Raw genomic sequence first — 12,409 nt, 5'->3', positions numbered from 1 at the left:
TACGGCCGAACTATTGCCCCACCCCCGCATCTAATCAGCCAGACAGTAAATGAACATGTATTCATTGTTATTTTTATTTTGTATTTATAATTTATTTTATAAATTATAAATAAATTATTTCTTCAGTAACCGAGAATACACCGCCTGAATCTCCGCTAGCAGCAGACGTTCCTCCCCCAGCTTCAACACCGCAGTTACCCTGTAAGTCAACTACTGGTCATTACTATTTTTATTCTGTATTTATAATTTATTTATTTTATTAATTTATTTATTCTGTATGCTCATATTTGTGGCAGCAGCCCATGCAGACACTGCCAGTGAAACATCAAAAGATCTTCCTCCCCCAGCAGCTGCAACAGCAGCTCCTCAGTCACCCTGTAAGTCAACAATTGGTCATTGTTATTTTTATTCTGTATTTATTTTATTAATTTATTTATTCTGTATGCTCATGTTTGTGGCAGCAGCCCATGCAGACACTGCCGGTGAAACATCAGAGGTACTGATCCCTCCACGAGGGCTGATAGTGATCAGTGGTACACCTGTACCTAGTGGTACAGGTCGAGGGAAAGGGTAGCAAGCATCTCTGTAGACCCCACAAAACCCACACACAAACTGTTTAGACCTTTACCTTCAGGTTGACACCAGAGAAAACCGTTTTCAAAAATCAGCTGCAGCTGTCTGATCGACTTTTTAGGCAGAACTGTGAAAACACCATTGCAGTAATCAATTCTACTAAAGATAAACACATGGATTAGTTTTTCCAGATCCTGCTAAGACATTAGTCCTTTATTCCTGGAAATGTTCTTCAGATGATAGAAGGCCGACCTTGTAATTGCCTTTAGATGCTCTTGGAGGTGCAGGTCTGAGTCCATCACTACTCCCAAATTTTGGGTCCTAGCTGAAGAAACTGAAGCTGTGCGCTAACTTTTGATCGGTCCTCTGTTGGTCCAAAAATGATTACTTCAGTTTTGTTTTTATTCAATTGTAAAACAATTTGGCACATCCATGCATTGATTGCATCTAAGCATTTACTCAGCGCTTGAATGGGTTCATAGTCACCTGGCGACATGGTGATGTAAAGCTGTGTGTCATATGCGTCGTTAATGTAACTGATGTTGTTTTTTAAGATCTGTGGTAGAGGGAGCATGTAGATATTGAATAGGAAGGGACCCAGGATGGACCCTTGGGGACCCCACATGTTATTTTTGTCATCTCTGATGTAAAGTTATCTACTAACACAAAAACATCCCTGTCTTTTAAGTAGGATTTAAACCAGTCGAGTGCTGCTGTACCAGAAAGGCCGACACAGTTTCCCAGGCACTCTAACACAATGGAGTGATCGATGGTATCAAATGTAAAACAAACAAAAAAAATCTTACTCTGCTGAGTTTTCCTATTGTTCACCAATTTGAATTGCTTGTCGTCATTTCAGCTTTTTGTTCTCTATCTTTTTTTGTTCAGAATAGGTACACCTGGTCTGGCATTCTGTTAGCTGTGACATCATCCAGAGAAGACGGCTCACCCGCTATTACCATCTAATGTAGAACAGATTACTGGATCAATGTGTGCTTCTGTGCTTTTTTGTCTCTCTTGTTGTGTCTCTGCTCTGTCTTCTGTAACCCCCAGTCGGTCGAGGCAGATGACCGTTCATACTGAGCCTGGTTCTGCTGGAGGTTTTTCCTTCCCGCTATTCCCGTTTTCCTTCCCGTTTTTCTTTCCGCTGTCGCTTCATGCTTGCTCAGTATGAGGGACAATGCAGACGACTTTTCCTGTCGCTCTACGCTTCTTCAGGAGGTGTGAATTCTGAAGACTTGATGCAATCAACTGGGTTCCCTTAGATAAGAAAATGTTTTGACCAATTTGTATAATCTGACCCAATTTGTATAATCTGATTCAATTTTACTTTGGAAAGTGCCTTGAGATGACATGTTTCATGAATTGGCGCTATATAAATAAAATTTAACTAAATTGAATGCTGCACTAAGGTCCAATAATACTTTTACTGTGGTTCTTCCACAGTCTGCATTTATATGGATGTCAATAAACACCCTGACAAGGGCAGTCTCTGTACTGTGGTAAGCACAGAAACCTGACTGGAAAACATCAGAGGGGCACTCAGATCAACTAGAGCCAGCCTGAACCATACCATAAGAATGGCAAAGTGTGCCTATGGTCTGAATATCCAGGAATTCTTCTGTGAACCACTAAACACCCAAGTCCCGACACATGTGGCAAAGCAGAGATCATCAAGGCCTACAAGGCTGGCTCCTTGTTATATTTTTTATTTCCATTTTTTTTCCTGTTTATAGCCCTGAAGGCCATCTGGAATCTTCTCTTTGGAATTTCCCAATATGAATTTACTTAGATTTAGGTCTCTGTGGATTCTGCAGTTCTGTTTATGTTTGCAGTTTGTCATCAGTCATCCTTCTTCCTCCTTTGTGCTTACCTGTATTTGACCCCCAACTCTGTATTATTTAGACTTTGTAAGTGCTATGTTCTGCATTAAATTATCATCACCTTATAATGCTCCGTCTAAGATTTGTTCTGCACTCTGGTCCGCAAACCAACATACAAAACCTGACATTACCACCAAGAACTGATTAATGTATTTAATTAATACTTATGCTCTGTTTTCACAGCCTTTTGAACTACAGATATTTGTATGAAAGATACTATACACACAAATACTTTTTTTATTATCCTATTCCATTTTACAGTATGATAACACTGACCTCTCAGCCATGTCACATTGGGTAAAGAGGTCATAAAACACAGTGTTAGGGAAGTTTTGATTACCAAAGTAAGACACTGTTTCATTAAAGAGAGAGAAGACTGGTCTTGTCTGTCTTCTTTATTCGAAGGCGAACAGTGTTTGAGGCGCAACCCGGCAGAAGCTCACAAATGTGTGCATCGAGCAAGAAACTCCATGTCTTTTATAGGAAACAAAGTGCATACAGCTTAAACCATGATAACAGAAAAAGCCCTACTGTTCCTGTGCTTCTTCATAAATTTCAAATGTGATCTCTGACTGGTTAAGTTTAACACTGTGCAACATATATTTTGACATACAGATGGAGATGTGGAAGTTCCAAGTATAAACTAAAGGCACTCGTACGAGCCAAGGCTGAAATGTAACTAATCTCACACTTCTTCTAAACACAGCTTGAACTCTAACTGCACTTTTGCTAAATGTGGCAAACATTTCTTGCACAGTTTATGCACAAAGAGCAGACAAAGAAAATTTTAATTATAACAGTTTTCACTTTTTTGGGTGATGTGCAAAACTTCTGTATTTTTATTCCTTTTTACTACTTTTACTGAAGGCTGTCATTGTATTTACTGGTGGCATGACATCACTGTATAATATGTTTATAGTTTCTTAGCTGGAAAACATTTATAACCCTTGCAAACTATAATATAAATGTGAACATGTTACTGTAAAGTATGCACTGAAAAAAAGATTCAGTATACCATAAAAACTTTATTTTAGTGAAGATATAACAGCTCTCTACGGACAGTGTTGTTCTCCCTCCAAGGCATGTTATTCACAAGTCTATAAAACAAAAGACTGCAGTGTGTTTTTGACATTTTCTAAAGCCTTACAACTAAGGCCGTTCATTCTAACAGTTGCTTTTCAGCCATTTAATTACCGAGAATATTTTGTCTTTCGTCAGTTCAGCTTAGTGTTTCTAAAATCACCCTGAAATATTTTTCCAGAAATTATCATTTTGAACGCTGACCTGAACCACCTGTAAAAGAAAGCATAGATGAATGGATTGAGCATTGAATTGAACAATGCAAGCCAGTTAAGCGTTTCATTCACCTGCACTGAAACACCACCTAATAGCTGAAATGAAAAACAAAGAAAGAAAGGAAGCCAACACATTAGAAAAACTCCCATAACAATAGCCAGAGTTTTAGTAGCCTTCCTCTCCATGTTGCTGACAGATTCTCCAGACTTCACTGCATTCTGGATGCTGCGAGCCTGTCTTTGTGCAACAAGGTAAATCCTCAGGTAGATATAAAGCATTATGATTACTGGGAGATAAAATGAGAAAATAGGGGCTAAAATCCTTTCAAGCACAACGTCAGAAAAACAGTTTTCTTGACATTTTTTCTGATTTAACTCTGCAACAATGAAACCTATTGCAACAAGTACAGAAACTCCCCAGCTCATACAGATCATAACCAGAACAACACTGGTGTTTATCTTGGATCTGTATGCCAGAGGTTGGCACACTGCATAATATCGGTCTACAGAAATGCAACATAAATTAAAAATAGAGGTTGTGCTTAGAACTACATCAAAGCTGTCTCGTATTTTACAGAATAGATCTCTGAAATGCAGACAGAAGCTTAGAGAGAAAGACATGCTCAGAGGAAAGACTACAATCCCAACGAGTAGGTCAGTCACAGCCAGTGAGACAATCAGATAGTTAGATGGTGTGTGGAACTGCTTAAAGTAAACGATGGAGATTATTACAAGGAGGTTTCCACACACCGTAATAATAGACAGAAAGCCTAGGAAAACGTACAGCAAAGTACATATTGGAGAAGAAGTCCGTCGCAGTGTTTTAGAGACATTGTTAATTTCATAACAAGGATGAAAGTCATAAGCATCATAAAAACCAGATTCTGTTTCCATTGTGTCTATAATAATTTCATAGATTAATAATATTCAAATACCTAAAAGGTATGTGAATCATGGTTTAGCTTAGAAAATAAATATTTTGTCCAATCTCTCCAATGTTGTTGGCACATCTAAATTACCTCAGCATAGCCAGAAACAGTGTAGGTCTTATTGTAAGATCATTGTGCATCCGCATCACCTCGATTTGATGTTTATCGTTTTAAAAAATTACATCATCCAAAGCTTATCCAATAGGAAGGGGAGAACCTGCACACCGATGATTCATAATTGTTCATGTTCTGTTCGTATGCTTAAGGTTATATGAATTGGTAAACGTTTACTTTTTGTATGCCAGTCCCTCCCATCCACAGTGCATCAGTCAGACTGATCAATACCCTAATGCATACTTGACTGATGGATTCACAAATTTACAGGGAAATGTATATAGCTCAAGTGACAGTATATACAAAGTACAGTAAAAGAAAAATCTATTAAGGCAATTTATAACAAGTATCACAAGATATTTTACAAAAAAGTATTGTAATTATCCAAAGTACTACACTAATGGCCAATTTATGCAAGTTTAGTTTTGTAATCCACCTAGAAATATAAAGTAAAGAATCTATGCAAAGCACAATACTTATTTAAAATAGCAAGTAAGAAATTAACTAGTGTGAATCTGTTACCTACAGGTTTTTATCTACAACACATATGGGGCAGTTTTGAGACTTGGGAAGTGTTTTGTGCTAAAATGTTTTTAATATGTCTGGTCTTCAAAGTTTACACATCCCTATTAAAATGCTTATTTTTTTATGTAAATAATTGGGTGCAGTGCCAGGTTACAAAAATTTCCACATCCATAAACTAATAATTTATTAAGGCAACTTTTGGTTCATTTTCCTTATTCAGTTTTATCTGGTTGGCTTCTATTAGCATTCTGGTATGGGGATACAGACCAAATTTGAGGCCACCTCAAAGTCCCTAGAAGGAGTTTGTCAAAGCTTAATGTGTAAAATGTTTCTTTTAAATGTACTTATATGAGTGAGTGTGTGTGTGTGTGTTTGTGTGTGTGTGTGTGTGTGTGTGTGTGTGTGTGTGTGTGTGTGTGTGTGTGTGTGTGTGTGTGTCTTTCTTCACCTTCCTGCTCACCTCATGAAGTTAATCGTGTTATGGAGAACTTTGTTCTTCATCTTATTTTATCCGACATTTGTGTTTGTAGACTTGGGAAACCAACATGTGGCTATTTCTTGTACCAGAAATTAACTACTAGCTCTCGCACCCACAACCAATCGGCTGGCAACGTCCCGTGAGATAAGGAGAAGGAGACACAGGAAATGGGCCGGGAGAATACATCATTGCTGGAGAAGTACAGACTAATCTTTCCAACCATCATCATGCGAAATATGGGATTCCTTATAAAGTGGAGGAATTAGCATCACTTACCCAACATCAAGGAGACCTGCAGAGAGCAGTTTATTCCTTTCCTACAGTGCAATCTGTTAATCTGTGCAACATTCAAGACCCATTTTGATCATCCATTATCCTGTAAAATGTGTTCTGTGAAGAATGTTTTAGGGGATAAGTTGTAGATTTGGGTTTCAAGCATTCTGAAGGTGTTTAAACATATTTTGTGAATCTGTGTCCAGTTTTCTGGTTGTTAAACATTTTTGAACTTTTGTAAACTTCTTTACCATTTAGTGACTTCTTTTCCGAACTTTACTTGCTATTCTCACTCTCTCCCATCCAAAATTAAACAGCATCTCAACATTGTGACATTATCAGTTGTGTTTAGCTCATGCATCACATACTCAAAAGTCAAAGCTAAGTAGAAGTCAGAAGTTCATAAAGATGCATTACTTCTAGTAAACCATGTGACATGTAACTCCTGTTGATGTCATGTTTGCAGCAGACCTTATTGTGCACAATAACAGTCCACTGCCTCTTCCCTTACATGTAGCGGATATCGGCATCTTCTCTGAGTAAAGTCATCATTACATAACAAAAACTTCATATATGAAACATCTTTCAGGCAAGAGTTCACTGTCTTACCCCATAACATCTCATCATTTAGCAATTTTTTTTTAATTTACATTATAATGGCTATGTATAACTGTTTTAAACATACCAATGTAGTTTTTAACTGAACAGAAATAAATAACTATTCTCCTAAGTGTTTACACAGGTTAAGTATGTATGCATTTGACAGTGAGGGCTGTCTTATAGGTCACTCCCTGCTGTCTCACGGAACTGATGATCCTCCTCATCACTTTGTTTATGTCCTTGTGCTGCTGGTTTCTTGGTATTCATTTTCCTCTTCAGCAGCTGAGTCCCTTACATCTACTCCTCATTAGACTAGAATAACATATCATTACTTATAATATCCAGTTATAATTATTAAATATATAATCAAAGAGATAAACATTCACAACAACTGTGAGACCAAACATTAGGCCTTTTAGGAGTCTGGGGTTCCGGCCAAACAGTAAGAAGTAGGGTGCATATCATATGGCCTCACTTCTGGTGCAATTATAAGTGTGCACCACTTCTGCCAGGGAGGCATTGCAGTTTTCTTTAGCTGTCTCTGGAAGGCATCTAAGCATGCTCAAGAGTGTTCTGTGGAACCTTTCCACCTGCCCGTTCCCTTGAGGATGGTAGGATGTAGATCTAAATCGCTTCAATTGATTGTATTCTTTAAGCTTGGCAAACAGTTTGTTTGAGAACTCCCTCCCCTGGTTGTGATAGAGTTATGTGGGGAAGCCAAACCTCAACATGAAATCTTCAATTACTTTCTCAGTGGCCGTTTTAGATTATTTGTCCCTGAAGGGGTATGCTTGAGCAAACCTGGTGAAACAGTCCATTACGACAAGAATGTATTTGTGTCCACCCATGCACTTTTCCAGATGCAGAAAGTCAATGCCAACAAGCTCAAATTGATGTTCTTGTGATATTGATGAGAGGAGCTTGAGTTGGCTTATGTGGACTCTTTTTTTTATCTGATAGCTGAAAACCTTAGCCTTGTAATGCTCAATATCCTGCAGCATGTGGGACCAATAGAAGCAGTCATGGATTAGGGTCAGGACTCTCTCTACACATAGATGATTCATCTCCTCATGCAGGTCCTTGTAAACCAGTTAATAATATTTCCTGGGGAGGATAAGTTGTAATTGGTTACCTTTTTTCCTGTAAAGAAGGCCCTCTTCATCAATATACAGCAGGGGTGTCAAGCTCCGGTCCTCGAGGGCCGGTGTCCTGAAACTTTTAGAGGTTCCCTGGTACCACATACCTGAATCAAATGGCACAATTAGCTCCTCAGTATGCAGTCAGGTTCTTCAGAGTCCTGCTAATTACCTGATTATTTGACTCAGGCGTGTCGGACCAGGGACACATCTAAAAGTTGCAGGACACCGGCCCTTGAGGACTGGACTTTGACACCTGTGATATACAGCTTTTGTTTTTCATGTGCAAGAGCAGATTTCTCTGTGTAGCTTTTCGTCTTATTGGCCAATGGCCACTGAGGACACATTTCAGTACTAGTCCTTTCACAGAGTCCTCTGTGGTTCCTTCAGAGATGATCGGGGCATCTGGTGAACTGGCATTTTCACATTTTCACAATTTTGTTGCCCTACTGCTGAGGCGGGGGGCAGAGAAAAGAGTCACTCACTTGTGATTGGACAGCCAAAGCCTGCATCATGAGCCATTTCCTGAGTGCAGGATTCTATGTATGTTTTCTCATCCAATGACATGCGTGATAGGCCATCTGTATTACAATTAGCTCTGCCTGGTCTATACTTGATTGTGAACTGAAAATTAGCAAGTTCAGCTACCCAGCGGTGGGTGGTTGCATTTAGCTTAGCAGTCGTGAGCACATATGTGACTGGATTATTATCTGTGTAGACTAAGAATGGCGGAGAGTAGTATAAGTGGTCCCTGAATCACTCACATATGGCCCAATTTAGGATCAGATTCTCTAACTTTGCCAAGCGGAGGTGGTAATGTTTTTCTCTGAGGCGATCAGAGTTCTGGACCCATATGCAATCACACACAATTTCCCCTGCTTCCTCTGGTAAAGCCCTGCCCCAAGGTCCTGCTGAGATGCATCACAGTAAAGCTAGAATGGCTGCTCAAAGTAAGGGTATGCAGGACTCAGGCTCAGACAGGAAATTAATTGCCCTACTGAGGACTTGTTCATGCTCTTGTGTCCAAACAATTAGATGAGATTATGAATTGGATGAGGTCAGGGAGCAGTCCTGTCCTTATGTTATATTTGACCAATTTTGTTTGGCCAGGGGAAATGTTGAATAGTTGTTTCCCTGTTTTCACTATACCGTCAATTCGCCCGACTCCTCCTTATTCCTTATCATGTTTAAAAACACTTCTGCTTTTTTGCAGTTAAAGGAAAATGCGATACTCACTGCATCTGTCTCTACCTGTGGTGGATCTATGCATCTGTCTACCTGGTACTCAATTACATTGAACCCAATGTTCTATTTCATCCATCCTGACTGCCAGAGGGCGGTGCTGAAAGCACTGAATGTTCCCTTCGGGTATGCACAGTTCGAGTAATTATACCAACAGAGTCACCCCTGTGACGCCGGATGACTACTCAGAGGCTATATAGCCTGGTGTCATCCTTGGCTCTGTTCCTTTTTTCTTCTCGCAAGCGGTTCGCTATCTTCCCTGTTGTTTGACGCCCCATCTCTTGGAGTTGCAGTTTTCCCTTTCATATCTTTCATATCTTAATTGGGCTGAGCTTTGTTGACCTTAGCCATGGATGGCTCCCAGAGCTGCATGGATTGTGGGGCTTCCCTCAAGGTAGAGGATGGTCACGACCTGTGCCCTACCTGCCTTGGACATGAGAACCTTGTGGAGGCGCTGTCCGAGAACCCCTGCATGAATTGTAGTTTTATGCCACATGCAGTGAGGGTGGCTCGGTTGGCCCAGTTGTGCCCCCAGGAGGGCTCTGACCTTCTGTCCTCTGGACAGGTGGATCCCCCCAGGCGTTATAAGCGCCGTGGTGGGGCCGCGGTCTCGGCACCCCCCCTCTCGGAGTAGACAGGCCGAGCTTGACCAGGGCCTGGCCACTAGGGTGGAGCAGTTGTCGGCGGAGTTGGCAGAGATGAAGTCTTTGTTGCAGACACGTCAGTCTGATGCCTCTCTTCCAGTGGCTGGGCTCTCTTCCCCACCCATGCCTGAACTAGTTGCGGAGGAGGACTTCATATTTCTGGCTGCCTCTGCTTCTCATTTTAGAGATGAGGAGGAGGCAGGGTCCTCTCAAGCCTCTGACACTGGGTCATTTTCATCCCAGAGTGCAGTTGGGGAGGCCGGTGACAGTTCCATGCGGGATGTCATGTCTACAGCCCTGAAGCAGCTGCATCTGGAACTCCCACAAGGAGATGTATCTGACTCCGGGAGTGCCTTTTTCAGGCACAGATGGGCTCGTTGGCGGGGCCTGAGAGCGTTATCACGGCTCTCCTCAGACGGTCGGGTGTTAGCTGCCATGCATGAGTCGGTGAAGGCTGGCCTGGACCGTATGCCAGCAGTTGAACTCACTGTCGCTTCACTTATTGTGTTGCCAGATGAAGCCCTGCGTCCTGACGTCAGATCCCCGTGGACTCAATGTCGGGTTACAGATGACCTCCTGTGTAAGGCATACAATGCGGGAGCGTGTGCTGGCCGCCTTGGCAACTCCCTGGCACACCTCATGTTTCCCCTCTCTACATCTGTTCAGGATGCTGGTGGTGCAGCGGTTGGTTTTAGCGACACAGTTTTGCAGGCCATTGCGCTGATGACCAGGGAGCTTGGCCGTGTCATGTCATTCCTTGTCCAAGCTCATAGACAGGTCTGGCTTGCACAGTCTCCTCTCACCGAGGCCTGCAGTAGGACCCTCAGGGGTGTCCCGGTTGTGCCACGGGAGTTGTTCGGATCAGCTGCCCTGGAGGCGCTGGAGCGGACTATTTAGGCGCGTCAGACCAGCCAGCAGCTTTCTGGCATTCGCAGGATCGTACCCCCCTTTCCTCAGCGTTCGGAGCGCCCTGCTGCTACCCACGGCATTGCCCACGGCCTCGGACTGGTGATAGGCCTGGTGGTTCCTTATGGGGTGGCAGGGGATTGGTTTAAGTCAGTGGATCTGACAGATGGCTACTTTCATGTGCCTATTGTGGCAGAATATCGCCGCTTTTTCAGATTTGCTTATCGGGGTCGCCATTAGCAATTCCTGGTGCTCCCATTCGGGCTCTCCCTTTCCCCAAGGGTGTTTATTCGATGCATGAAAGCGGCCCTCTCTCCTCTGCATGCCTCCGGAGTCAGGATTATGCCATACCTGGACGACTGGCTTCTTTGTGCTCCCTCTCAGGTAGCTGCCTCTCGGCATACGTCCCGGCATCTTCTTCAGGTGTCATGGTTGGGCCTCAAAGTCAACCTTGCAAAGAGTTTTCTGGTTCCATCTCAGACCACCACCTTTCTTAGGATTTCCGGGGTCCAAGGGAGAGCACCGAGCACATAAACGTGCTGGAGCTGCAGGCTGTGCATCAGGCCCTCAGGTGCCTTCTGCCCCACCTAGAGGGAAGGCATGTGTTGGTTCGGACGGACAATACCTCTGTTGTTTACCATATCAACCACCAGGTCGGCACCAGGTCGGCACGCCTCCTGAAGGTGTCCAGGGATCTCCTGGAATGGGCGTCTCCCCGTCTGTCCACCCTGCACGCAGTATATCTACCAGGGCGGGAGAACCAGGTTGCAGACTCTCTATCCCGCCAGGCACCTGCACTAGGAGAGTGGTCTCTTCACTGTGACGTAGTGTGCATTATCTGGAACCTCTTTGGCCAGGCAGAGGTAGATCTGTTTGCCACAGAGGAGTCGACCCATTGCCCCCTATGGGCCAGGACGCACTGGCTCATCCATGGCCGCGGGGTCTCCTGTATGCCTTTCCACCCATCGCTGATTTGGCCTATTCTACGGAGGGTTCCCGAGGAAGGCCACAGGGTGCTGGTCTGTGTCTCAGTACTGCATGGTGTCTTCCAACTAGGAAGGATCTGCTGTCTCAGTTGGGGGGACAGATATGGCACCCCAACCCTCAATGTCTCCAGCTGTGGGCCTGGCCCCTGTGAGGCTGACTGGGTGTTCAGATCCTGTCAGACACACCATATTGAGTGCTAGGGCGTCCTCCACTAGGCTGCAGTATGATAACATATGGCGTCTCTTTTCTCAGTGGTGCTCTGCCCACAATGAGAATCCGGTTAGCTGCTCTGTGCCCACTATTCTGGAGTTCCTCCAGTCTCTTCTTGATAAGGGCCGCTCTCCTGCGACCCTTAAGGTGTATGTTGCAGCAATCTCCTGTTGTCACCTACCTGTTGACGACCGTACAGTGGGGCGCCATGAGCTGGTCTCTCTTTTTCTGCATGGTGCTCGTAGGTTATGCCCGCTGCTGGCTCCACGAGTGCCCGATTGGGACATACCATTTGTTCTTGCGGCTCTCTGCCACCCTCCATTTGAGCCTTTGGCACAAGTGGACCTCAAGTGGCTTTCCTGCAAGACTGCTTTTCTGTTGACTATCGTCTCAGCTAAGAGAGTCAGTGAGCTACATGCTCTCTCTGTCAGCCCTACCTGTATCAGGTGGGCTCCAGATGGTTCCGGTGTTACCCTGTGGCCTAATACTGCATTTGTGCCTAAGGTGATGTCTCCTTTTACCGTAACCAGCCATTGCGGTTGGTTCGGTTTCAGCCTCAGTCAGGTGCAACTGAGGATCAGTCTGAGTTATTGTGCCCAGTAAGGGCGTTGGAG

The 12,409-nt window shown here is 43.5% G+C and overlaps 1 protein-coding gene across 1 annotated transcript; it reads right to left on the bottom strand.

Moving 5' to 3' along the window:
- Positions 1–3,670: 3,670 nt before the first annotated feature.
- LOC118566214 (trace amine-associated receptor 1-like) lies at positions 3,671–11,028 on the bottom strand. Its single transcript, XM_036147641.1, has 3 exons — positions 10,950–11,028; positions 4,327–4,521; positions 3,671–4,254 (listed from the first exon to the last, which is right to left on the bottom strand). Exons 1-3 carry the CDS (start codon positions 11,026–11,028, stop codon positions 3,671–3,673), a joined length of 858 nt encoding a protein of 285 aa, XP_036003534.1.
- Positions 11,029–12,409: the final 1,381 nt, after the last annotated feature.

Source organism: Fundulus heteroclitus, chromosome 15 (assembly GCF_011125445.2).
Source record: "Fundulus heteroclitus isolate FHET01 chromosome 15, MU-UCD_Fhet_4.1, whole genome shotgun sequence".
In the NCBI taxonomy this organism is placed as follows: Eukaryota; Metazoa; Chordata; class Actinopteri; order Cyprinodontiformes; family Fundulidae; genus Fundulus; species Fundulus heteroclitus.
The sequence above is the reverse complement of the archived record's forward strand: the minus strand, read 5'-3'. Positions and strand labels throughout refer to the sequence as shown.

Bases quoted from the DNA above. Each gene is read 5' to 3' on its own strand.
- LOC118566214 (XM_036147641.1), bottom strand. From the start codon at position 11,028: ATGACACCTGAAGAAGATGCCGGGACGTATGCCGAGAGGCAGCTACCT. The intron at 4,522-10,949 runs GTATGGCATAAT...ACGTTTTCCTAG, and splicing joins CAAAGAAGCCAGTCGTCCAG to GCTTTCTGTCTATTATTACG. The intron at 4,255-4,326 runs GTAAAATACGAG...GCATTTCTGTAG, and splicing joins GCATTTCAGAGATCTATTCT to ACCGATATTATGCAGTGTGC.